Source organism: Hemiscyllium ocellatum, chromosome 5, assembly GCF_020745735.1.
Source record: "Hemiscyllium ocellatum isolate sHemOce1 chromosome 5, sHemOce1.pat.X.cur, whole genome shotgun sequence".
NCBI classification, from domain to species: domain Eukaryota; kingdom Metazoa; phylum Chordata; class Chondrichthyes; order Orectolobiformes; family Hemiscylliidae; genus Hemiscyllium; species Hemiscyllium ocellatum.
The window spans coordinates 136,544,742-136,570,505 of NC_083405.1; the positions used below are offsets into that span (position 1 = coordinate 136,544,742).

The 25,764-nt window shown below is 42.9% G+C and overlaps 1 protein-coding gene across 2 annotated transcripts in view; it reads right to left on the minus strand.

The window, feature by feature from the left end:
* Positions 1-25,764, minus strand: part of cpsf1 (cleavage and polyadenylation specific factor 1) — a 167,762-nt gene that overhangs the window by 112,350 nt on the left and 29,648 nt on the right. For both annotated transcript variants that reach the window (XM_060825237.1, XM_060825236.1), the window contains exons 7-9: positions 24,960-25,106; positions 4,760-4,899; positions 4,259-4,369 (exon numbers count right to left, since the gene is read on the minus strand). In XM_060825237.1, the coding sequence (XP_060681220.1) occupies positions 4,259-4,369; positions 4,760-4,899; positions 24,960-25,106 (398 nt within the window). The remainder of the gene's footprint in view (positions 1-4,258; positions 4,370-4,759; positions 4,900-24,959; positions 25,107-25,764) is intronic.

Consider the following 25,764-nt stretch of genomic DNA (forward strand, 5'->3'; position numbering starts at 1 on the left):
TGGGGGATCATTCCCAATTCAGGGCACCGCATCATTGGTAACCATCCCCTCAGTTACTCTGACCTTACATTATGGAACTGCCTCCCTAAATTACTCTCCACCTTTAAGACACTACTTAAAACAAACTTGTTTGACCAACTGTTTCATTGCTTGTCCTTATAGTGCTCAACTTCAAGTTCTGTTTGATAACACTCGAAGTACCTTGGAACACATTATTATATAAATGTAAGTACCACTGTTTAGTGATATTGGCCAAGGTATAAGTATTCCTCAGTATACAGGGGAGAACTCACTGCTTTTTATCCCCAAAATATACCATGGGATCTTTTACCATCCTGAGTTTAGAACCTTATCGGATAGGAGGCAGCTCCAACTTGCAATCTCAACGTAAATAGTTACCCAGGAGCAGACTTGAACACGTTCTGACTCTATTGTCTATCTATTCTAACTCAGAGCTAGACACCATGACTAAGAGCAAAGTGTTAAGAGTTTGAGGAGTTTATTGTCAATAATGTCAATCATCATTTTTACATAAACTGTATTGCACCGAAGGTTACTGAAATTTTGTTCTCCCGACTGCCACAATCCTTTTTTTTGGAAACCCCTTTAGCTTTCAGTACTTAACACTCACAATGTTTTCTCTAGTTCCAATCCCGACTGGGGTGAAAAGGAAGACCAGATGGATTAGTAACGATTAACGCAGGGTTATAGGGATTGAGTGGGGGAGTGAGTCAGGGTGGGGTGCTCTTCAGAGGACTGGTGCAGAGTCAATGGGCTGAATGGCTCTATCTGCACTGCAAGGATTCTATGGTTCTACGATTCCACAAACAGTGGCAAGTGTTTGAGGATATTCCAGAAAGTGCAGAATAAATACATTCTAATCAACAAGAAAAATTTTAAGGGATGGACCCCTAAGGAAAATTAAAGACAGTGTCAAATTCAAAGACATAACTGTGCAAAGATAGATTCCAGGTCAGAACACTAGACAGACCGTAAAAAACCAAAAATATACTAAAAGATTATTGATGAGGAAGAAATTAGAGTACAGGTGAAAGTGAACCAAAAATATAATGTAGCAAATGTCCCTTCAAATATTTTAAAAAAGCTAAGTAAATGTATTCTGAAGAATCATACTAAAGTCAAAATGTTAACACTGTTTCTTTCTTCATGCCCTACAACTACACTTGCCAAGTTTCTCCAGTATTCTGAGATTTCCAGAATCTCAGTATTTTGTCTTTAACAAAGGAATTGTTAGTCCTAAAAGAAAAATCTGAAGAATAAGCAACGGAGAATAAAGAGGACAGGTGAACAGATATTTTGAGTTAATCTTCACTAGATAGAATACAAGTTATGTGCTGGATTTGTTTGTAAATCAGGAATTGAAAGGGAGGAAGGATTTTGAGAAAATTACATTTGCCAGGGAAGTAGTACGAAGTAAATTGTTAAAAGTGAGTTCACAAGTCCTGATGGATTTAATCCTAGAGTCTTAAAAGTACTAGTTAGATAGTTGATGCCTTGGTTTAATTCCCCAAAATGTATTAGATCCAGGGAAGGCTACTTTAGATTGAAAAATTGCTAATGTAACTCATTTATTCAAGAAGGCAGGGAGACAGAAAAAAGGAAACTGCAGGCCAGTTAGCTCAACTTCTATCCTAGAGAAATTGTTAGATGCTATTAGTAAAAACAAAAGTTATAAAATGGCACATGGATAAGTTCAAAGTATTTGGGCAAAACCAACATAGTTATGTCAAAGGGAGATCATGTTGAACTAATATATTGGCAATCTTTGAAGTAGAAACTTGCAGATAAAGGGGAACCAATGAAAGATTCATATTTAGATTTCCAGAATACATTTGATAGGGTGACAGATCAAAAGGCAGAATTTTGAAATACTTATACATTTTAAAATAAAATTCTTGATTTGCTGTTATAGCCCTAGAGCACCACAGGACCACTAACTCATTAGAGAAAGACAACTGGTGGCGGTTTAACCTGAAGGTCACCACACTCAGAGCAAAGGCCGAGGACAAGAAGGTGGTACCTTCACGGTAACTGCATCCAGTTACCGTGCCAATGACATCACTCTGCATTGCAAACTAGCCAACAAGCCAACTTAGCTAACTGACCCTAGATTCTTGATTATCGAGGGGATGCAAGAGTATATGGGATATGCAGGAATGTAGAGGTTACGTTAAAGTTAGATCATACAGGATCTTATTGAATGGTGGAGCAGGCTTGAAGAGCCCAGTGACCCACTCTTGATCTTTGCTGGCATGTTCTTACAAAACCTGCTGAAAACATACACTCATGGGCAGTTAGGGATAATGGACTAGGCTGCACACAAATGTACTGACTTTCACCTTGGCCAAATATTCTGTCAATATCCCACAAATGTTAGGTGTGGTTCAGTGGGTAGCATTTGTGCCTCAAAGTCACAGTCTGGGATTTCAGCCCAAAAAGCTGCAGGTAACATTTCCAAACAGTATTGAGGGAGTGTTGCACACAGTCAGAGTACTGCTTGTTTTCAGATGGGCGTTAAACTAAGGCATGGTCTTGCCCCTGCAGGTGGATGCAAAATTGCAGTACCTCTCAATCTTGATAGATTTTGTGGTGTTAAGGCCCTTTTCAGTCAGTGATTTTACATTCAATGGCATTAACACTACAGAATTGCCCACTATCAAAATCACGCAAGTTATCACTAACCAGAAACTGCATTCGATCTATCTCCACCAATGCTGTGACTAAGGTCAGAGGCTAAGAATCATGTAGTGAGTAACCCTCACCTTGATATGCCAAAGTCTGTTTACCTTTTCTCTTATTCACTCGTGGGATGTGTGTCGTTAGCTGAAACAGCATTTAAAGCTTATGTCAGCTGCCCTTGAGAAGTTGTGGTGAGCTGTCTTCTTAAACTGCTGCATTCCATGTGCTGTAGGTAAACCCACAATACTGTTAGGGAAGAATTTCCAGGATTTTGACGCAGTGACACTTGAAGGAATTGTGATATGCCCACCCCAGTCAAGATGGCATGCAGCTTGGAGGGGAATTTGCAGATGGTTGCTCTCCCGCGTATCTGCTGACCTTGTCCATTTAAATGGAAGCAGTCGTGGGTTGGAAGGTACTGTCTGGAGCCTTCATGAATTCTTGTAGAGCATTTTGTAAATAGTACATAATAACCATAAGTGATGGGGGGAGAGGATGGTCATGAGTTGCTTTGTCTTGGAGGGTGTCAAGCTTCAGGATAGAGATGCACTCATCCAAGCAGGGGGGCAGTTTTAGCACGGTATGATTTTTTGGGTATGACGACATAAGGCTGTTGCTTGGCTAGTTCAAGAGACAGCTCTCCCAATTTTGGTACTAGCAAGGAAGACTTTTCAGGGTCAACTTGGTTGTGTTTACGATTATGATTATGAGTGCTTTGGTCAATAACCAGTTTCATCCCTTCTTTTCCCCAAGATTTTGTAGTGGTTCCTCAGCCATTTCAGAAGATAGTTAAGAGGCAACCACAATTGAGTCAAATGTAGGTCAAACTAGCAAAGGATTGCAGGTTCCTTCCCTAAAACGTCATTAGATGGTTTTTCCCAACAATTGAAAATGGCGTCATGGTCACGATTAGGACATTACCCATAACCAGAAAATTACATAGTCCCTGGATTACTATCCCAGGGCAATATCATTACGGCACTGCTTCCCCCATCAGGGACAAATCAGAAGCCTAATGCAATACTCTCCATTTCTCTGGATGAATGCAGCTGCAAAAGCAGTTAGGAAGCTCAAAACTATCCAGAACAAAGCAGCCTGCTAGATTGGCACATGCTTCATTCCCTACAACATTCACTTCCTCCACAGTAGCAGCAGCAATGTGAATCATCTACAAGATGTACTGCAGAAAGGCAGCACTTTCCAATCCCTTAATCTCTACATTTAGAATGAGAGCAACAGGAGGTGCACTGGAACACCACCACCATCCTCAAGTTCCTATACAAGTTACACACCATCTGTCCCACATTCCTTCAATGCCACTGGATCAGTACCCTGGGGGGAACACCCTTCCTGACAGCAGTACAAAGTGCCCAAATCTAAAGACTGCAATCGCTCAAGAAGACAGGTCACTGCAATTCTCAAAAGCAACAGCCAGCAACGTGGACATCCTAGGAATAAGTCTTTTAAAATGCATTATTGCATGAGTCAGAATATGGTTTGACCTCAAACAACTTATCAGGCTGGAAGAAAACCAGTGAGTTGAGAATTGACAACTTACGAAGTGGGAAAGACGTTGTTCCATTTGTCAGACTGTTCAGGGATACTCCATATGGTGGGACACTCTGGTTGAGGTATAGCAACGAGTTTACAGCAAAGATGACCACACCACCTGCAAAAATGGAGATAATCCATATCAAACTAAAAAGAATGGCACTGTACAGTAAATATCATCCAAAGATTTGCAAACCTGAAAACACAGCAATAACATTGCACAGATTTTCCTGTAATTGAGTAAGAAATCACCCAAAGAATATGCTCGTTTTGTCAGGAGGATGCTGGGAACATGCAAACATTCATCACTTGTTTCAGCTCAGTCTGTGATCCATTCCCTGACTGACAGATATTCTACTCTCATTTTACGATTAATTAGCAAGTACAGAAGGTCCAGGATAACTCCACTTGGTAGTTCTGGGGCAGGGGGTTAGGATTCTAAAGCTAAAAATCTACCCCTGTCACCGTTCTTGTACATTGTTACTTATGCAGCCATTCATTCGCTCACCTATAGGTTTTGGTACTGCCAGTGCCTGGGTGCAGTCGAATGGTAGGTTGCTCAACGACCAAATGACAGGATGGACCTTTTGCATGATATTTAAGGAGATAGCAACAATGCTGCAGGTGTCCTGTCGCACCGCTACACGACTAGAGACAAAAAGAGGAACAACGTACCATCAGAAACATATTTGTCATGCCAAACTTAAATATTTCATGAGATATCAGAAACATCAAACCGAAAAAAAGTCATTTTACTAAAACAGAAAAGGTCTAATAAATTAAGAAGCAGAATACAGAAGATGCTGAAAATGAATGGAAAAACAATTCAGTTTTAGATCTGTGCCCTTCAATCAGAATGGATGGAAGCTTTGTAAGAGATCATAGACCTGAATATTAGCTCTATTTTTCTTCCCACAAAGGTTGCCTAACTTACTGAGTACTTCCAGCATTTTCCAGTCTTATTACCCACAACTGCATTCCTCGATAACGAGGAATTAATTATAAAAGGCTCTAGTTCAAATTTGGATCCAACTGGAACAGGTGAATGGGCCTCAATGGTCTCCTTCTGTGCTACAGCAATTCTGTGATTCTACGAGTCCCACTATTTCATGATAATGCGTCTCCACTCAGCCCTTTGGAAGGAGATCATCAGTATTATGCCATCTGACTTTCAATATTCCCATGAGAATAATTACCACTTAAGAAAGATACAAAGGGAGACCCTAGGGATCTTGTGGTGCTGTGCAAGTGGCCCTACCCCTACATCAGGAGAACCTCGTTCAAGTCTCACTTGTATCATTTCTTTAAAAACTGCTCAGATAACAGGGGACCGATGAAATCAGGAATAAGTCACCAATCATATTTATATAGTGTCTTTAACATTAAAATTAAAGAACCATTATAAAACAATATGGGGCACTGAACCACACAATTAGACATCCATCAGATGAGTAGCTAATAACAGTAAAGCAAAGAGAAGAGGTATGGAAAATAAAAATACCAGAGCTTGAAGGCCAAACAACTGAAGACATGGACACCAACAGCAGAACAATTAAAAGTGAGTGTGTATAGGAGACCAGAATTTTGGAGATGTTTTGGAAGGTAGTGGAATGGATGGTGATGACAGGGATAGGGAGGGGCAATTTTAAAACATTGAAAATAAGACTGATTGGCTGGCTGGCAGCCAATGTGGTTCAAGTGAAGGTGAAATTATGTTGACGTTGTACAGGACATTGGTGAGGCATTGGAGTACCGCATCAGTTCTGGTATCCCTGTTATAGGGCGGATATTATTAACCTGGAGAGGGTTCAGGAGAGATTTACTAGGGTGTTGCCAGAAATGGTGGGTTTGAGTTATGGGGAGACACTGGATAGGCTGGGAGTTTTTCCACTGGAGTGTAGGTTTATAAAATAATAAGAGGTAGAATGGTGAGTGTCTTTCCCAAGGATGGGGGAATTTCAAGACTAGGGGGCACATTTTTTTTAAGGGGAGAGGAGAAAGAGTTAAAAAAAAATGGCGCCTTTCATTTTTAGAATGAGTTTTCATGTATGGAATGAACTTCCAGAGGAAGTGGCAGATGCAAGTACAGTTACAATGTTTAAAAGATATTTAGAGAAGTACATGAATAAGAAATGCTTGCAGATGGGCCAAGTGCAGGCAGATGGAACTAGTTTAATCTGGATTATGGTTGGCATGGATTGGTTGGACTGAAGGGTCTATTTCAAGGTTTTAAGAATCTATCACTATGAAAGATCATGTCATATCAGTCCTCTTATTTCAATGTATTACTGCAGAAAGCTGCAGCATAGAGGCATTTGGTGCGTCTTTGTGCTCAAAACACTCACTTTTCTCAAAACAAGTTCAGGGAATAATAGGGAAGGCAAATGGAATATTGGCCTTTATTTCAAAAGGAATGGAATATAAAAAAAAGTCTTATTAACACTGTGCATATCAAGAGTTAGGCCACAACTGGAATATTGTGAACCATTTTTGTCCTCTTACCTAAGGAAAGATAAACTTTCATCGGAAGCAGCCCACAGAAGGCTCACTAGGCTGAACCCAATTAAGAAGGGACTGTTTTACAAACAGAGTCAAGAGTGTGGTGTTGGAAATGCACAGCAGGTCATGCAGCATCAGAGGAGCAGAAAAATAGATATTTCGGGCAAAAGCCTATCATCAGGAATGAGGCTGGGAGCCAAGGGGGTGGAGTTGCAGGGGAAGGTAGCTAAGAGTGCAACAGGTTGACGGAGATGTGGGTAAAGATGATAGGTCGGAGGGGAGGGTGGAGTGAACAGGTGGGGAGGAAGATAGATAGGTGGAACGGGTCATGAGGGCAGTGCTGAGCTGGAAGGTTGGAACTGGGATAAAGTGGGGGAAGGGGAAATGAGGAAACTGGTGAAATCCACGTTGACGTCATGGGGTTGGAGGGTCCTGAGGGAGAAAATGAGGCATTCTTCTTCCAGGTGTCAGGTGGTAATGGAGTGGTGATGGACGAGGCCCAGGGCCAGCATGTTCTTGATGGAGTGGGAGGGGGAGTTGAAGTTTCAGTCATTGGAAGGTGGCATTGGTGCAGGTGTCTCTGAAGTGCTCTGTGAATAGGTATCCTGTATCCCCAAGGTACAGAGGGAACGGACTTTATGGAAAGTGGATAGGGGTGGGGGGATCCATTTGTAGGTGGTGGAAATGACGGAGGATGATGCGATATATAAAAGGGTTCTGTCCTTGTCGCGGTTGGGATGGGGTGGGGGGGAGGGGTGTTTGAGGGCAGATGTGTGCTAAGTGGATGAGATTCGCTGGAGGACATCATCGACCACATGGGAAGGGAAATTGCAGTCTTTAAAAGGAGGAGGCCATCTGGTGTGTTCTGTGGTGGAACTGGTCCTCTGGGTGCAGATGCGGCAGAGGTGGAGGAATTGGGAATAAGGGATTGCATTTTGCAGGAGGCAGGGTGGGAGGTGTAATCCAGGTAGCTGTGAGAGTTGGTGGGTTTGTAGAAAATGTAAGTTTTGAGTCGGTCACCGTTGATGGAAATGGAAAGGACCAGGAAGGGGAGGGAGGTGTCAGAGGTAGTCCAGGTCAATTTAAGGTCGGGGTGGAATTTGTTGGTGAAGTTGATGAACTGCTCAACCTCCACTTGGGAGCATGAGGTGGTAAAAGCAATGACTGCATATGCTGAAAACCAGATACTGGATTAGAGTGGTGCTGTAAAAGAACAGCAGTTCAGGCAGCATCCGAGGAGCAGGAAAATCCTGCTGTGCTTTTTCCAGCACCACTCTAATCCAGCATGAGGTGGCGCCAATGCAGTCATCAATATAGCGGAGGGAAAAGTGGGGAGTGGTGCCAGTGTAACTGTGGAAGATGGACTGTTCTACGTAGCCAGAGAGACAGGCATACTGGGGCCCATACGGGTTCCCATGGCTACCCCTTTCACCTGGAAAAAGTGGGAGGATTCGAAGGAGAAAGTGTTGAGGGTGATGACCAGTTCAGCCAAACGAATTAGAGTGTCAGTGGAAAGGTACTGGTGGGATATTGGGAGAGAAAGAAACGGAGGGCTTGGAGGCCCTGGTCATGGCGGATGGACGTGTATAGGGACTGGACGTCCATGGTGAAGATGACGCATGGGGGGCCACGGAAATGGAAGTCTTGGAGGAGGTGGAGGACATGAGTGGTGTCCCGAAAACGTATGTGGGGAGTTCCTGAACCGGGGGAATAGGACAGTATCGAGGTACGTGGAGATGAATTTGGTGGGGCAGGAGCAGGTCGAGACGATAGGTCGGCTGGGATAGTCAGGCTAGTGGATCTTGGGTAGGAGATAGAACCGGGTGGTGTGGGGTTCCCAAACTATGAGGTTGGAAGCTGTGAGTGGGTGAGAGAGGTTGAGTCAGTTCAGTTTGTACTCATTGGAGTTTAGAAGGATGAAAGACAACGTTATTGGAACATACAAGATTCTTAAAGAGAACTTGACAAGATAGATGTAAGAAGTTGTCTCCTCTTGTGGGATAGTAGAGGTCCAGAGGCCATACCCTATTAACCACTGGACCTGTAATGAGACAACATATTGTTTCAAACACAAGGACTCACCAAATGCTTCTACACTGCAGTCTGTCAGCATGACAGAGGATAACTTGATCGAGTTTTTTTGAAGTGGTGACAAAGATGGTTGATTAGGGAAGAGCGATTGATAATATCTACATGGAAAGCCTTTGACAAGGCCCCTCCTGGTAGACTGGTACAAAATGGAAGTCACATGGTATCAGAGTGAGCTGGCAAAATGGATACAAAACTAGCTCAGTCATGGGAGACAGAGGGTAAGTGTGGAAGGATGCTTTTTGGAATCGAGGGCTGCACAGGGATCAGTGCTGGGACTTCTGCTGTTCATAAGTGATTTGGAGGAAAATGTCTAATTAATAAGTTTGCGATGATACAAAGACTGCTGGAGTTGCGGATAGTGAGGAAGATTATTAGAGGATACAGCAGGATATAGATCAGGAGGCGGCATGGGAGAAAAATGGCAGATGGAGTTTAATCCTGACAATTCTGAAGTGATGCATTTTGGAAGGTCAAGTACAGGTGGAGATTATACAGTGAATGACAGAACTCTTAGCAGTCTTGATATGCAAAGGGACCTGGGTATACAGGTCCATAGATCACTGAAGGTTGCAGTGCAGGTAGATAAGGTAGTGAAAAAGTCCTATTTCAGGCTTGCCTTTATTGGAAGGGGCATTGAGTATCAGGATAGACAAGTCATGCTACAGCTCTATCAAACTTTAGTTAGATCACACTTAGAATACTGCATACAGTTCTGGTCACCACACTATCACTAGGATGTGGATGCTCTGAAGAGGGTACAGGGAAGGATTACCAGGATGTTGCCAGATATCAGGGATTTTAGCTATGAAGGAAGATTGGATAGACTGAGTTTGGTTCCACTGGAATGCAGAAGGTTGAGGGAGTGATCTAATAGAAGTTTAAAAGATTGAGAATGACATGGATAGAATGGAAAGTATGAGGCTTTTTCCCCAGGGTGGAAGAGTCAATTACTATGGGACACAGGTTTAAGGTGCGAGGGCAAGGGGAGCCATGTTTAAAAGAGATGCGCAAGGCAGGTTGTTCACACAAGGGGTAGTGAGTGCCTGAAACACGTTGCCAGTGGTGGTAGTGGAAGCAAACATAAAAGCAGCATTCAAGAAGCACCTGGACAAATGCATGAATAGGAAGGAATAGAGGGATACAGATCCTGTAAGTGAAGACAGCTCGAGTATGGAAGGGCAAAATGTGTCCGTGCAAGCTTAGAGGGCCAAAGGGCCTGTCCCTGTGCTGTATTGTTCTTTGTTTTTGTCTGATAGCAAAGGTCAGAGGCAGAGACAAAATGAATTTTTTCTGAGGTCAGTGAATCTGTGGAATTCTTCGCTGCAGGGTATAGTAGAGGCTGGGTTATAAATTATGTTCAAAGCTGACAGAGACAGAGCAAGGGAGATGGTGAGGACTGCAGATGTTGGAAAGTCAGTCAATAAAACATGGACTTAGAAGGTTGAGCAACATCAGAAGAGTAGAGAGTCGACGTTTCAGGCAGGACACTTCAGAAGGGCTGTGGGGGGGATAAGGGAGCTGAGAAATAAATAGAGGGGGGTGGTGGTGCTGTGAGAAAGGTAGGTGGGATGGCAACAGATGAATGCAGGTCAGTGATTCAGACTGGTCAGTGGGAAGGGTGTTGCAGATAGCTGGGAAGGAAGATGGGACAGGTTAGGTCAAGGATGTGGGTCAGTGAGGGAGAGGGATGAGGTGGGGAGTTGGGGAGATTTGGAAGCTTGTGAATTCTGTTGAGGCCATAAGGTGATAAGTTCCCGAAGCAGAAGATAAGGTGTGCTTCGTCCAGTTTGTGCGTGGCCTTATTTTGACGGTGGAGGAAACCCAGGATGGACATGTTGTTGGGGGGCTACGATGGAGAGTTGAAATGGCTTGCAACCGAGTGGTGGTGTTAACTGGAACTTACTAACCACAGATGTTCCCTGAACTTGTCCCCAAGTTAGCACCCGGCCTCTCCTATGTAGAGGAGTCCACATCAGGAGCAACAGATGTAGAAAATCAGATCAGAGGAAATGCAGACGGATCTCTGCTGGACTTGGAATGATTCTTTGGGATCTTGGACAGAGGTACTGGAGGTGGTGTGGCAGCAGCTGTTGCACATCCTGTGGCTGTAAGGAAAGGTGCCAGGTATAGAGGAGGGATGGGTAGGGAATGTGGACCTAAAGAGGAAGTCACAGAGAGAATGGTGCCTTGGAAAGCAGATAGGGGTGGGGAAGGAAATATCTTTTTGGTGGTGGGGTCAGACTGCAGATTGTAAAAATAGCAAGGGATGACACTCTGGATTTGGAGATTATGGAGATGGAATGTGAGGACTCTGTCCTTGCTGTGGTTTGGGGGTAGGGGGGGGTATATTTTGAGGGCAGAGCTGTGGGAGATGGTGGAGATGCAGTTGAAAGAATAGTTTATCACAAAAATATTTGTGGAATGGTGGAACAGATTCTATGGGCCAAATGGGACAGCATTTTTTGGATGTGACATAATTATATAGCATTGATCCTCATTATAATGCTTTTATTTCAAGTTGAAATTTATGTAATTAATACTATTCCATCATGGATGCAGCAATAGGGATTCAATTCCTCCTCTCTAAGGATTTTTGTATCCAATGTGCAAACCATCAGCGTTATTGATTAGACTGGAGAAGATGCTGATGCAGCCATCTGCTATATAACTGCATTCATTATCAAATGTTTTTCTGTTGGAATGGTGTGGGCATATAAAAATCAATTGCTTCAGATGTGAAGTACCAACAATCTAACCTCTTGGAAGGGCAGCCCTGCCAAGTTGCATTTTGGTGCACACACCATCGTGGAGATTGCAGCAATTGATTTCTCTGGTCAAGATGTTCCAAACATCAAAACTGGCTACTCATTAATTATTCTCCTATATCCTACTGATGGCAGAATAAAGTTAGGTGTAAAAATTGTAATTGCTGAAAAAGCTCAACTGAGGGTCACTTGACCTGAAACATTAATTCTGATTACTCTTCATAGATGCTGCCAGACCTGCTGAGTTTTTCCAGCAATTTCTGTTTTTGTTTCAGATTTACAGCATCCATGGTTCTTTTAGTTTTTATTTAGGTGGAAAAATTATCCATCCTTCAGGCAAAAAGAGAGCAACGGATTCGACCACATTTACACTAATGTGTACTGCTCTGGGGTTCTTTGTTTAGGAAAGACATACTTGCAATGAAAGCAGCTCAGAGAAGGATAACTAAGATGATTAATGGGATGGATAGATTTGTCGTAGGTTGTAAGATTCAGCAGGTTGTGCCCAAGATTTTGAAATTTAGATAAAGAGATGATCTTATTGAAACACAAAATTCTGAGGGATCTTGACAAAGTGGATGCTGAGAAGGTATTTCCTCTGCATGTAGGAATCTAGACCTAACAGAGTTTCAGAATAAAGAATCTCCTTTTAAAGACTGAGATTAGAGGAATACCTTTTCTAAAATGTCATCAATTCTCAGAATTCACTACTTCAGAACAGTGGAGGCTCGGCAATTATACACAATCAAGGTTGAGTGAGACAGATTTTTGATTGACAAGTGACTTCAGGGTTATGGGGACAGGATGGAAAGTGGAGTTAAGGCCACAATTAGATCAGCCACAAACCTACTAAATGGTGGAGCAAGTTTGAATTGGTTGAACACCCCTTTCCTGCTCTTTATTCTTATATTCTTAAGCCAAGCTTGCAGAGAAAATCTGTGGAGTCAGTAAACCTGAAAAGTTTTGAAGAGTTAACATTTCAGGTCTGTGAACTTTTGTCAAAAGCTGGAGCATTAACTAGCTTTTATCTCTGCACGGACGATGCCAGACATGGAGTATTTACAGCTTCTTCTGTTTTCATTTCAGGTGTCGAGCAGCTGCAGAATTTTACTTCTGAAAAATCTAAATTATCTTCTGATGACTCAGTGCAGATGCTTTGACATAACACTGAATATTTCCATTTTACTAGATTGGTTATCAACTGAAAATTAAAATTAGGTTCTAAGCAAGCTACTTTTAGCTAGCTAGGACTAGTTGGATTTGACCCCTGACCTACACTCTGGGTGAAAAACACAGGCGAGGGAAGGGATAAAGTGAGCTAAAGTTCAGGTGGGGATGGACCAACGTTACTGCAACTCAAAATAGTCTGGGTACAAAGATGCAGGATAGATATTTCAGCAAGTCAGCAGAGAGCTGTCCTGTGGGACACTATTCCACCAAGTCAATACCTTTATGAAGGAAAGGCAAAACTAGAAAATACAACCTTCCCTCAAATCAAAAAAACAGCACACTCCACGAGCAGCTGACAAACTAGGATTTTTTTAATTTGGTTTAATTTATTGTTATCACATATATGGAGATACTGTGAAAAGTATTTTTGTATGCTCTGCAGACAGATCTTAAAGGAAGTGCAGAATTATGTGTTACAGCTGGAGAAAAGGTGCAGAGAGAGAAAGATTAACATTTGAGAGGTCCACACAAAAGTATAGGGTAGGGAAGAAGTTGTTTTTGAATCGATTTGTCTGTGTGTTCAAACGTTTGTATCTTTATTTTCACCCATCTGCATCATTCTAAGTTGTGAAGCAAGAGTAGGAACAGTAGAGGTATTAGTCAATCCTTCAAACTCCCTTAGGTACAGGGGTGGTGCCAAAGGGCTGAGGATTGCAAATCCTACACGACTGACCAATAAAGGTGCAAGAATAAGCCTAGCAATTACAGTCCAGTCATTGGTCAGAACGCTTTCAAAACAAAAACCAATGCAAACGCTAAACAGTCATTTGCACTGTGAACTAATAAAGAAAAGCTAGCATGGTTTGTTTTACAACCTGACAGTTTTTTGATGACATAAGAGTTAAGAGTGTGTAGTTGATGCTGTATATATGGATTTACAAATGTTTGGGAAAAAAAATCATGCATTAGATCTGTTAGCAAAACTGAAGCATATTCATTAGAGAGAGATATAAATTTGGTTAAAGGATAGAAAACAGTTGGGGTGAATGATCGTTTCGGAGTTTAAACTGGGCTAATGGAGTTCCAAGGTTCAATACTAGGATTACAGTTGTTTTTAATATAGATTCATTATCTAGACTTTAGGGATATAGCATTGCTTGCAACTTGCAAATGATGTGAAATTTGAAAGTATAGTAAACAATGAAGAGGATGGCAGCAGATTTGAGCATAACAAGACAGGCCAGTGGAATGGATGAAATTCAAAGCAGTCCTCCCAATTTTCCACAATTCCACCATGATGTCACCAAACCTCTTTCTATCCAGTCAGCATTCATCCAATCCATTCTCAAGCACATTCCCCCAGCATTATACCTTCCTATGCAATCACCAAGAGATGCAACACTTAACCTTTCACCAATGTTCAAGGCCACAAGCACTTCTTACACGTAAAATAGTAATTTGTTTGCATATCTTTCTGGTCCATGCACAATTCATTTAGGATCTGGAATGTAGGTTGAGTGACCACACTGTGGAATACCTCTACTTGGTCCAGAACCATGAGCCCTGCGCCCATGTCTAATTTCACTCCTTTTTAATTCACCACTTTGCATTCTTGCTCACACTTCAGTCCTCAGCTTGAAGTGCTCGAAGGAAATTCAATGCAAGCTAGAGTATCAGCAGCTCATCATCCAATCAAGCACTTTATAGTCTTCTGGACTCGACAGAACTGAGTCTCTTATTTTAATCTGTTTTGCCAAGTGCCACTCTAAATAGAGTCAGAGACATACAGCACGGAAGCAGACCCTTCAGTCCAACCCATCCATGCCGACCAAATATCCCAACCCAATCTAGTCCCACCTGCCAGCACCCGGCCCATATCCCTCTAAACCCGTCCTATTCATATACCCATCCAAATGCCTTTTAAATGCTGTAATTGTACCAGCGTCCACCACTTCCTCTGGCAGCTCATTCCATACACGCACCACCCTCTCTGCATGAAAAAGTTGCCTCTTAGGTCCCTTTTAAATCTTTCCTCTCTCACCCTAAACTTATGCCCCTCTAGTTCTGGATTCCCCCACCGCAGGGAAAAGACCTTGTCTATTTACCTTATCCACACCCCTCATGAAATCTTGGTTTTCACATTTTTACTTTCAGACCCAGCTGTGCATTATTCTGTCATTCACACTCTGGACAAAGGCTTAGCTTCTTTATTATAATCATCATCATCATGCTCTGACGGTTCTATGATACCTTTGCCTTATATTCTCTCACCCTCTACATGGTCTCAGACTTCCCTTTCCATTATCCTATCCCCTTTCATTTCGAGAGCATAAAATTTCCACTTTGTTCAATCAAAATCAATATTAATTGTTTCCCTCTCCACAGACTATTAAATGGAGCACAAATAGAGACACATTAGGGGTATTTGTACACATTTTGAAGGTGACAGAAGTGCAAATTCGGGAGTCACAAAATCAGAAATATCAGTCAGGCAATTTCACTAAACCTTTATAAGACCCTAGCTTGATCTCAGTGGGAGTAATGTGCGAAATTCTGAGCGTGACACTAAGAATGATGGAGAAGCTTTGGAAGGTTAGAAAGGATCCAGGGTTTTAAAGATTGCATGTATATGGATAAAAGTTAGAGAGTTTAGAATTACCCTCCATGAAACAGAGGAAATCTAATGGTGGTGTTTAAAGTCATTGAGGACTTTGATAGAAGAAATCAAGTGAAATTGATTGTAATAGTTAAAGAGCCAAAAACCAGGGGCACAGCTTTCATATGAACTTTGAGAAAATCTAGCCAAACAGGAGGAAAACCTTTTGTCGCAAATGGAATGCACTGTCCAAAAGGAAGGGAGAGCATTGATTCCACAGAGAATGGGTAAAAACAATGACTGCAGATGCTGGAAACCAGATACTGGATTAGTGGTGCTGGAAGAGCTCAGCAGTTCAGGCAGCATCCGAGGAGCAGCAAAATTGACGTTTCGGGCAAAAGCCCTTCATCAGGAATAAAGGCCGAGAGCCTGAAGGGTGGAGAGATAAGCGAGAGGAGGGTGGGGGTGGGGAGAAAGTAGCATAGAATACAATAGTTGAGAAGGGGAGGGGATGAAGGTGATAGGTAAGGGAGGAGGGTGCAGTGGATAGCTGGAAAAGAAGATAGGCAGGTAGGACAAGTCATGGGGACAGTGCTGAGCTGGAAGTATGGAACTAGGGTGAGTTGGGGTAAGGGGAAATGAGGAAACTGTTGAAGTCCACATTGATGCCCTGGGGTTGAAGTGTTCCAAGGCGGAAGAAGAGGCATTGTTCCTCCAGGCGTCTGGTGGTGAGGGAGCGGCGGTGAAGGAGGCCCAGGACCTCCATGTCCTCAGCCGAGTGGGAGGGGGAGTTGAAATGTTGGGCCCCAGGACGGTGCGGATGTCCCGGAGATGTTCCCTAAAGCGTTCTGCTAGGAGACGTCCAGTCTCCCCAATGTAGAGGAGACCACATCGGGAGTGAAGGATACAATAAATGATATTGGCGGATGTGCAGGTAAAACTTTGATGGATGTGGAAGGCTCCTTTGGGGCCTTGGATGGAGGTGAGGGATGAGGTGTGAGCGCAGGTTTTGCAATTCCTGCGGTGGCAGGGAAAGGTGCCAGGATGGGAGGGTGGATTGTGGGGTGGGGTGGACGTGACCAGGTAGTCACGAAGGGAACGGTCTTTGCGGAAGGCGGAAAGGCGGAGGGAAATATATCCCTGGTGGTGGGGTCTTTTTAGAGATGGCAGAAATGTTGGCAGATGATTTGGTTTATGCGAAGGTTGGTAGGGTGGAAGGTGAGCACCAGGGGTGTTCTGTCCTTGTTACGGTTGGAGGGGTGTGGTCTGAGGGCGGAAGTGTGGGATGTGGACGAGATGCGTTGGAGGGCATCTTTAACCACGTGGGAAGGGAAATTGCGGTCTCTAAAGAAGGAGGCCATCTGGTGTGTTCTGTGGTGGAACTGGTCTTCCTGGGAGCAGATACGGCGGAGGCGGAGGAATTGGGAATACAGGATGGCACTTTTGCAAGAGGTAAGGTGGGAAGAGGTGTAATCCAGGTAGCTGTGGGAGTCGGTGGGTTTGTAAAAAATATCAGTGTCAAGTCGGTCGTCATTAATGGAGATGGAGGGGTCCAGGAAGGCGGTGGGGGAGAGAGGTGTCAGAGATGGTCCAGGTAAATTTAAGGTCAGGGTGGAATGTGTTGGTGAAGTTGATGAATTGCTCAACCTCCTCACAGGAGCGCAAGGTGGCGCCAATGTAGTCAATGTACCGGAGGAAGAGGTGGGAGTGGTGGCACAGAGAATGGATGAGCACTTCAAGAGAAAACAGATTGGAGAAAGCATGGGGGAAATGGAACGAACTGGATTGTTCTTTGAAAGAGCGAGCACAGAGCTGATGGGATGAATGGCTTCCTTCCATGCTTTGCTTTTTCTAAGATTCTATAAAGAAATTATTCAGAATCCCTTTTAGCTGTCAAAACTAGTGATTTGTGCCAATAGAATATTCAGAGTTCATTGACATAACTAGGCGTGTCCAATGAATTAATGATATCAAACAATTAGTTAAAACCTTCCCAGTCAGTCACTGACAGTTCATCCATCAAAGAACACAATTGCTCAATGAGTTAATGCATTGCCTGCTGACCTAACAACATTCAAGTGCAATCAATAACTAACAGTAGAGATCCACAGTAAAATTTAACATTATATCCTGTCAGCATTTCAAACACACTAGCTGGCTTGGAAGCTGTATTTAATTATAGACATTTCCATTCTACAAAACTTGGGACAATGCTCAGCAATTTTTGTTTTCTATTTCAAAGTAGCTCAGGACTAGAAAATCTTAAACATTTATCCTTCTAGTCCCAAAAACAAATATCTCTCAGTCATCTGCAACTTTCAACTCCATGGTCTCTGTAAGAACCTACCTCTGACATCTCCCTGAAACCTTCCTCCAATCACCTTAAAATAATGCCCTCTTGTGATAGCCATTTCCACCCTGGGAAAAAGTTTCTGGCTATCCACTCTATCGCTCCTATCTTTTACACCTCTATCAAGTCACCTCTCATCCTTCTTCGCTCCCATGAGAAAAGCTGTAGTTCCCTCAACCTTTTCTCATAAGAAATGCCCTCCAATACATGCAACATCCTGCTAAGTCTCCTCTGCGCCCTCTCTGACGCTTCCAAATTCTTCCTATAATGAGGCAACCAGAATTGAACACAATATTCCAAGTGTAGACTAACCAGGGCTCCAGCGAGCTGCAGCATTATTTGGTGGCTCCTAAACTCAATCACCCTGCTAATGAAAGGCAACACACCTTAACAACCCTATCAATACTTGTGAGGAACAAGAGTAACAAGTGTAAGTCACAGGTTTCTCAGCTCCTGGTCTTTTAGCCAATTAAAACACTTGCATCTCGATCTAAATCCTCAAGTTAATTATCGTTATTGAACTGTACCCTACATCAAACTTTTACAATTCAAGACTGTTGAATGCTAAAAACATTAAAAAGAATGCCAGAAATAGTTTGCCTTAGAAGTACCATTCTCATTAGAATCTACCTTGAATCACACAGCTTCCTGATGAATATTTCATACAAAATAAACTAACTCCTAGTGAGTATTTGAGGTTGGGGGTATAAGATAGGATTGTATCAAATGCATGAATGAAATTAGAACAAATTGCATCCTTTATTCATAACTACTTTGTGATTTCATACCAAATACATAAGAGAAACTCTTTCCTCACAGTAAAGAGCCAAAACAAAGATCTGAGAGTGTGAAACTTATAATGTCATATAGTCCAAACTGAGGAAAGATAGGTAGTATTTGGTTTGATGTGTCACTCCTCCCCACGAGCAAATGTCATGCTGCTAATGCCTTATAATTGGCCAACTTCATAACTGTTTCACTGTTGCTCACATCCAAGAAAACACAGCACTAACTGCTGGCATTACCTCTCAGTGATCACACATCCAACACACTGGAGTTAGGGGATCTAAGGGCAACATGAATTAACCCCAGCTGTCATTACATTAAAGATACCACAAGAATAGTAGGAAGGGTGATAAATGGAATAAATGAGTTGAACAAAGATAAAAGATGACACTGTAACTATTAAGACAAATTATATCACCATTGCTTCGTTCTGGTGGCAAAATTCTAGAAATTCCTTTCTAAGAGCACTGTGGTTTTTTTCTACACCTCATGGATTGTTATGTCCAAGAATATAGTTTTTCACCACCTGTAAGTGCAACTAAGGATGGCTATTAAATGTTAGACGTGAAATAATATCCATATCCGTGACCAAATATATATTGCAAAAAATGGTCTTTTTTGTGACCAATGAAATGGAAATCAGAGTCATATAAAATGAAATATGGAGAGTTTTATAACTTGAAAATGAAGTGACCATTCGAAGGAGAATTGCGCCATTTGGCTCACTGAATGGTGGAACGGTCTCAACGAGATCATGGCTGATCTAATAATGCTCAATTTCACTTTCCTGCCTTTTCCTTTAATTCCCTTACTGGTGAAACATTTCTCAGCATTGAATACACTGAATAAACCAGCCTCAATGGCCCTCTATGGCAAATAATGCTATAGATTCACTACCTTCTGACTGAAAAGAACCCTCCTCATCCCCGTTTTAAATGGGGACTCCTCATTCTGAGATTACACCCTTTGGTCCAAGACTCTCCCAGAAGGGGAAACCATCTCTCAGCATCTACCCTGTCAAGACCCCTAAGACTTTTGTATGATTTCAATGTCATCTCTCATTCTAAGCTTCAATGAGTAAAGCCAAATCTATCCAACCTCTTCTAAGAAAACCCCTCCATTCCCATAGTTACCAGCCTAAGTGAACTTCCTGTGAACTGCCTCCAATGGCTGTATATTTTCTGTAGATAACTGAATCAAAACTATTCACCGTATGGTCTGACTAGTGTCTTGTATAGTTTTAGTTAGGAGGTGCCATTCTGGAAATGCCCCCTTTATCCCAACTTCTTTCTCAGCTAATCCTCTATCTATGCTAATATATTACACCCAACACCATTGGATCTCATCTTAAGTGACCCCATAAAGTCATCCAGGGTAGAAACAGGCACTTTGAGCCAGCCAAAGATCAAGATGGTGGCGAAGTAGGGTGCTTCAACCGAAGAGTGTCTGCTCTACGCTGCTTTCTCTTTTTGTCTCTTTTTTCTTTAGGGATTTCTTTTCTTCAGTCCTGGCTTCTGCACGAACCTGGTGAGGCGTCCTTGGCAGTGTCCTGGTCCGGTATCTCAGCAGCACATGGTGGTACCTCAGCCCAGTCTCTCAGCAGCGCGTGGCAGTGTCTCCTCAGCTTCTTGGAGGTTCATGCAGGTCTCACAGCTCAGCGTGGTGCTATCTTGACGTGCGAGTGGGTTTTGTCAATGCATATTCTGGAGGGAGGAGATCGGGGAGGCAGCAGTTTCAACAGCAGCAGCAGCGGCGATGGCATCACAGCCCAATGTGGGAAGAAAGTGCAGTGAGGGAGGTCTCCCGGTATCTGCGGTGGCAGCGGTGAGAACAGGCAGCTGAGACTTGGTATCCTGGTGAGCGAACTAATTGGAGGACTCATCAAATATCGCTGAATTTCTAAATTAATTCCTTTATTTTTCTAGTTTAAATCATGATGGATTTTCATGTTTACTATTACTTTATTTCCTACTTATTCCATGAAGGTAATGTGCAATTTTTCAACTCTTTTTACCACAGTATATCTAAATACTTTGTACATATGTACCTTTGTACCCAAGATGGCCCCATGTATGGTGATATTATAAACTTTTCACTGTACTCCTGTACTTGAATACACGTGACAATAAAATCTAAATCCAACAAAAGGTCTCTGCCAACCAACAAAAACCGAACTATTTCAATCCTAGTTACCCGGACTTGGCCCATAGCTTACTATGTCCTGGCATTTTAGGTAGTTGCCCAAATACTTGTAGTGAGAGGATCTTCTTCATCAGCCTCAAAGGCAGTGTGTTCCATACTCCTACCAACCTTTTGGGCAAAAAACAAATTTCCTCCGATCCCCTCTAAACCAATTCCACCTCACTTTAAACTTATACCTCTGCTCATAGAGGCATCTGTTATGGGGAAGAGATTCTCACAATCTTAATTTAATATACCACAGATTCCACCCTCAGCCTCCTCTGCTCCAAGAACACAAACTCAGATTAACCAGACTTTCCAACCAGATAACATCCTGGTGAGTCTCCTCTTCACCCTCACCAGTGCAATCACGTCCTTCAGACAGTGTGGCGAACAGAACTGCACATTGTGTTCCACATGTGGATCTAACCAATCCTCCATGAAGTTTAAACAAGACCCCTCATCTCTTATAGGCGAAAGTGAGGGCTGCAGATGCTGGAGACCAGATTCAAAATTAGAGTGGTGTTGGAAAAGCACAGCAGGTCAGGCAGTATCCGAGGAGCAGGAAAATCAATGTTTCAGGCAAAAGCCCTGCATCAGGAATGAGGCTGGAGCCTCAGGGGTGGAGAGATAAATGGGAGGGCAGAAGGTAGCTAAGGGTGCAACAGATAGATGGAGGTGGGGATGAAGGTAATAGGTCAGAGAGGAGGGTGGAGCAGATAGGTATGAAGGAAGATTGACAGATGGGACAGATCATGAGGACGGTGTTGAGCTGGCAGGTTGGAACTAGGGTAAGGTGGGGGGAGGGGAAATGAGGAAACTGGTGGAGCATGCACTTCCACAAATGTATGCATTTGCACAAATGTCATTTATTGTATCCGTTGCTCCCGATGCAGTCTCCTTTACATTGGGAGAAGTCCAGTCTCCCTAGAGCGCTTTAAGGAACATCTCCGGGACACCCCCACCACCCCGTGGCAGAACATTTCAACTCCCTCTCCCACTCTGCGAGGATATGCAGGTCATGGGCCTCCTCCACCATCACTCCCTCACCACCCAACACCTGGAGGAAGAATGCCTCATCATCTTCTGCCTCAGAACATTTCAACCCCAGGGCATCAATGTGGACGTCACCAGTTTCCTCATTTCCCCTCCCCCCCCCACTTACCTCAGTTCCAACCTGCCAGCTCAGCACTGTCCCCATGACCTGTCCCATCTGTCAATCTTCCTTCCATCTATCTGCTCCACCTTGCTCTCCGACCCATCACCTTCATCCCCACCTCCATCCACCTATTGCACTCCTAGCCACCTTCTCCCCACTCCACTCCCATTTCTTTCCACCCCAGAGGCTCCCAGCCTCATTCCTAGTGAAGGACTCCTGCCTGAAACGTCGATTTTCCTGCTCCTCGGATGCTGCCTGACCTGCTGTGCTTTTCCAACACACTCTAATCTTGACTCTTCTCTGCTCTTATATTTTACACCTCAGCTAATGAAGGTAAGCATCCCATATACTTTCTTCACACCACCCTATCTGAGCTGACACCATCAAGGATCTAAGGACTTGAACACCAAAGTCCCTTTGTTCTTCAGTATTCCCTATGGATCTATAATGCATTAGGTAAATCCTTCCCTTATTAGACCTCAAACTGCATCACCTCACACTTATCAGGATTAATTTCCACCAGCTACTGTCCGAGACCATCGCCCCCACTACGAACACCAACCAAATTTCAAGCCATTTGCAAACTTATTAATTATATTTCCAACATTCGCATTTGTCATTAACACACAAGGGTCCCATCACTTATCCCTGTAATACACTGCTGGTCACAGGTTTCCAAACACAAAAACAACCCTCCACCATCACCCTTTGCCTCCTATTTGTCAACAAATTTTGGATCCAGTTTACCAATTTGCCTTGAATCCCATACCTTTTACCTTTTAGATCAGCATTCCACATGGGATCTTATAAAAGACCTTGGGGAAATCCATGTAAATCATATCAACTGCACTACCACATTTTATCAAGATTTGGAGATGCCAGTGCTGGACTGGGGTGTACAAAGATAAAAATCACAACACCAGGTTATAGTCCAATAGGTTTGATTGGAAGCAAACTAGCTTTCGGAGTGACGCTCCTTCATCAGGTGGTAGTGGAGGGCTCCATCCTAACACAGAATTTATAGCAAGAATTTACAGTGTGATGTAACTGAAATTATACATTGAAAAATTGATTGCCTTTTAGGCCTTTTATGTTAGAATACCATGATAGTTTCACTTCTTTCATGTGTAAATCACAAAATCTTTTTTAAAAACGTTGCATCCTCAGGTTAGCTGTTAACAATGGTGATAGCTAGACAATATGTTGAAGCTGTTGGCCCCCTGTGTTCTCTGTCTATGCCATTATGTTTAGATTGATTCTAATCTAAAAAGTGAGATAACGGAGTTTTACATAAATTCACGCAGTTTTTGGGCTCAGAGTTCTACATGAGTGCATGCAGTTTTTGAGCAAAGTACAATGTAACCCTGCAAGTACAAATTCACCCCACAAAATACATGTGTGCATGTGGATCTTTGTCGGTGTGTGTGTGTGTGTGTGTGTGTGTGTGTGTGTGTGTGTGTGTGTGTAGTGAGTGCAGTGTCTTAAGTCTGTGAGGGGGTACGTGTGGGAGTGTGTGTCTCTGTAAGGGTGTGTGTGTAGGTGTCTGTGTGTGTGTGTAGGAGTATCTACGCGTGTATATAGTGCAATGGTGATCACCTGTAATGTGACATGAACCCAAGGTGCCGGTTGAGGCCCTTCCTATCGGTACCAAACTTAGCTATCAGCCTCCACTCAGTGACTTTTCTCTGCTGCCTGTCCCAAAGTCCACCTTGGAGGATGGTCACCCGAATGTCCTGGACCACTGAAGTGTTCCCCAAATGGGAGGGAACCTCCTGTCCGTTGATTGTTGTGCAGTGCTCATTCACCCGTTGTCGTAGCCTTTGCTCGGTTTCCCCAATGTACCATGCCTCCGGCAGCTTGCTACCTTGTTTGTAGCAAACTGCCCGGCTCTCAGGACGACTCCCTACAACCCTGTCACAGTAGATGCTGTACGACGCGTCAGAGTGTGGACATAGGTACCACCATTACACGTGGGGACACCTCCCACCTTGTACATGGCAGGTATTCATGTGACTCAGCCAATGCTGTCTATTTTATACATTGCAGGCAAGGATGCCCGGAGGCATGGTATATTGGGGAAACCAAGCGAGATGTGAATTATCTGTATCCTGAACAGTAATCAATCAGCCAAATTGATCACTTTAATGATTTAATTTTAAATCTTTTGGAACGACTTTGGAAAAGTGGGGCATGATTACAGGTGCACTTTTCCCAGTTACAATGCAACAAATATTAAGAGAGGATTATAGCTTGTTTGGGCAGGGGAAGCAAAATTAAGGGAAGCAAAGAACATACTATAAAATACCTACAAATCAAAATAAAATTCTGCAGCATCAAGTCTGGCAGCATCTAAGAGTACCTAGTATGATTCTTCCCTCTATAACAAGTCTCTACCCGAAACAGAAACGTGCATTATTTTCTCTTAAATGTTGCTGGTCACTCTATACATTGATAACATTTTGTGTTTTTCATTATGGGGCCCCTGTCTGTATCAATGGTGCAAAAGTGGTCGAGAGTTTCAATTTTCCAGGAGTAAATATCACCAATGATCTATCCTGGTCCATCCACATCGATCCTCCAGTCAAAAACGCACACCAACCCCTCTACTTTCTCAGAAGGCTAAGGAAATTTGGCATATCTGCAATGACTCTTACCAACTTTCATAGATGCACCATAGAAAACATCCCATCCAGATGCATCACAGCTCAATAATGGCAATTGCTCTGCCCAAGATCAGAAGAAATTAGAGAGTTGTGAACACACTCCATGACGAAAACCAGCCTTTCTTCCATTGACCCCTGCCTCGAAAAAGCAGCCAACACAATCAAAGACCCTCATACCTCAGTTATACTCTCGTCCACCATCTCCCATTGAGAAGATACGAAAGTTTGAAAACATATACCAACAGATTTAAGAACAGCTTCTTCCCTGCTGTTATCAGACTTATGAATAGACCAGTCATATATTAAAGCTGATATTTCTTTGCACCTTCTACGTAGCTGTAACACTATATTCTGCGTTCTGTACTATCCCCCTGATGCATGCATAGCAATACTTTTCACTATCTCAGTGCATGTGACAATAATAAGTTAAATCAAAACATATACATACCCAGGCCAAGTCTGGTTAGGTTCAAAGAGGATGAGTAATGTAGGTTCATAGTAACCATACAGGAATTGCATGTCAATTACATTCAACAACTTTTCGTCCAGCTCTCGAACATCGATGATATAACTCGGGAGGAAACTGGATTTCTGCCTGTGGGTGAAAGTGTGCGTTAATGGATGAAAACAGTAATATCAGAATCTAAATTATTGCTACAGTTTTTTTAAAAAACTCCCTTAAATTAGAACACAGCAAGGTATATTTTAAGTAGTCATCAGGGTTTCAAATACAAGCACAGATCTCATGCAACAGTTCGTGTTGCAAATATGCTGATGAGAGTTGCACTACATAATAAGAGCATGCTCTTGCACTGACATCATGGTTGGTGCAGACACGGTGGACCAGAGGGCCCATTCTTGTGCTGTACCATTATATTTTATGTTCCAGACTGATACCAGGATTGTCTTAAAAGGCAAGGTTGAGTAGCCTGTACTCTTGCAACGAAAGGCAACTATATTGAAACATTTAAAAAGATTCTCAGTGGCCTTTTCAGGCTTGATGCAGGAAGGTTACTTCCCTTTATGGGAGAGTCTAGGGTCAGATGGCATTACCTCTGAATCAGGGTTTGTACATTTAAGACAGATGAGGAGGAACCTTGTTTCTCAGAGGGTTGAGAATCAGTGCAATTCTTTACCACCAAGTTCTGTTCAGGCTGGGTCATTAAGTAGATTCAAGGCTGAGGCAGACAGATGTTTTTAATCAGTAAGGGAGTTAAGGTTATGGGGGAAAGGCAGGAAAGTGCTATTGAGGA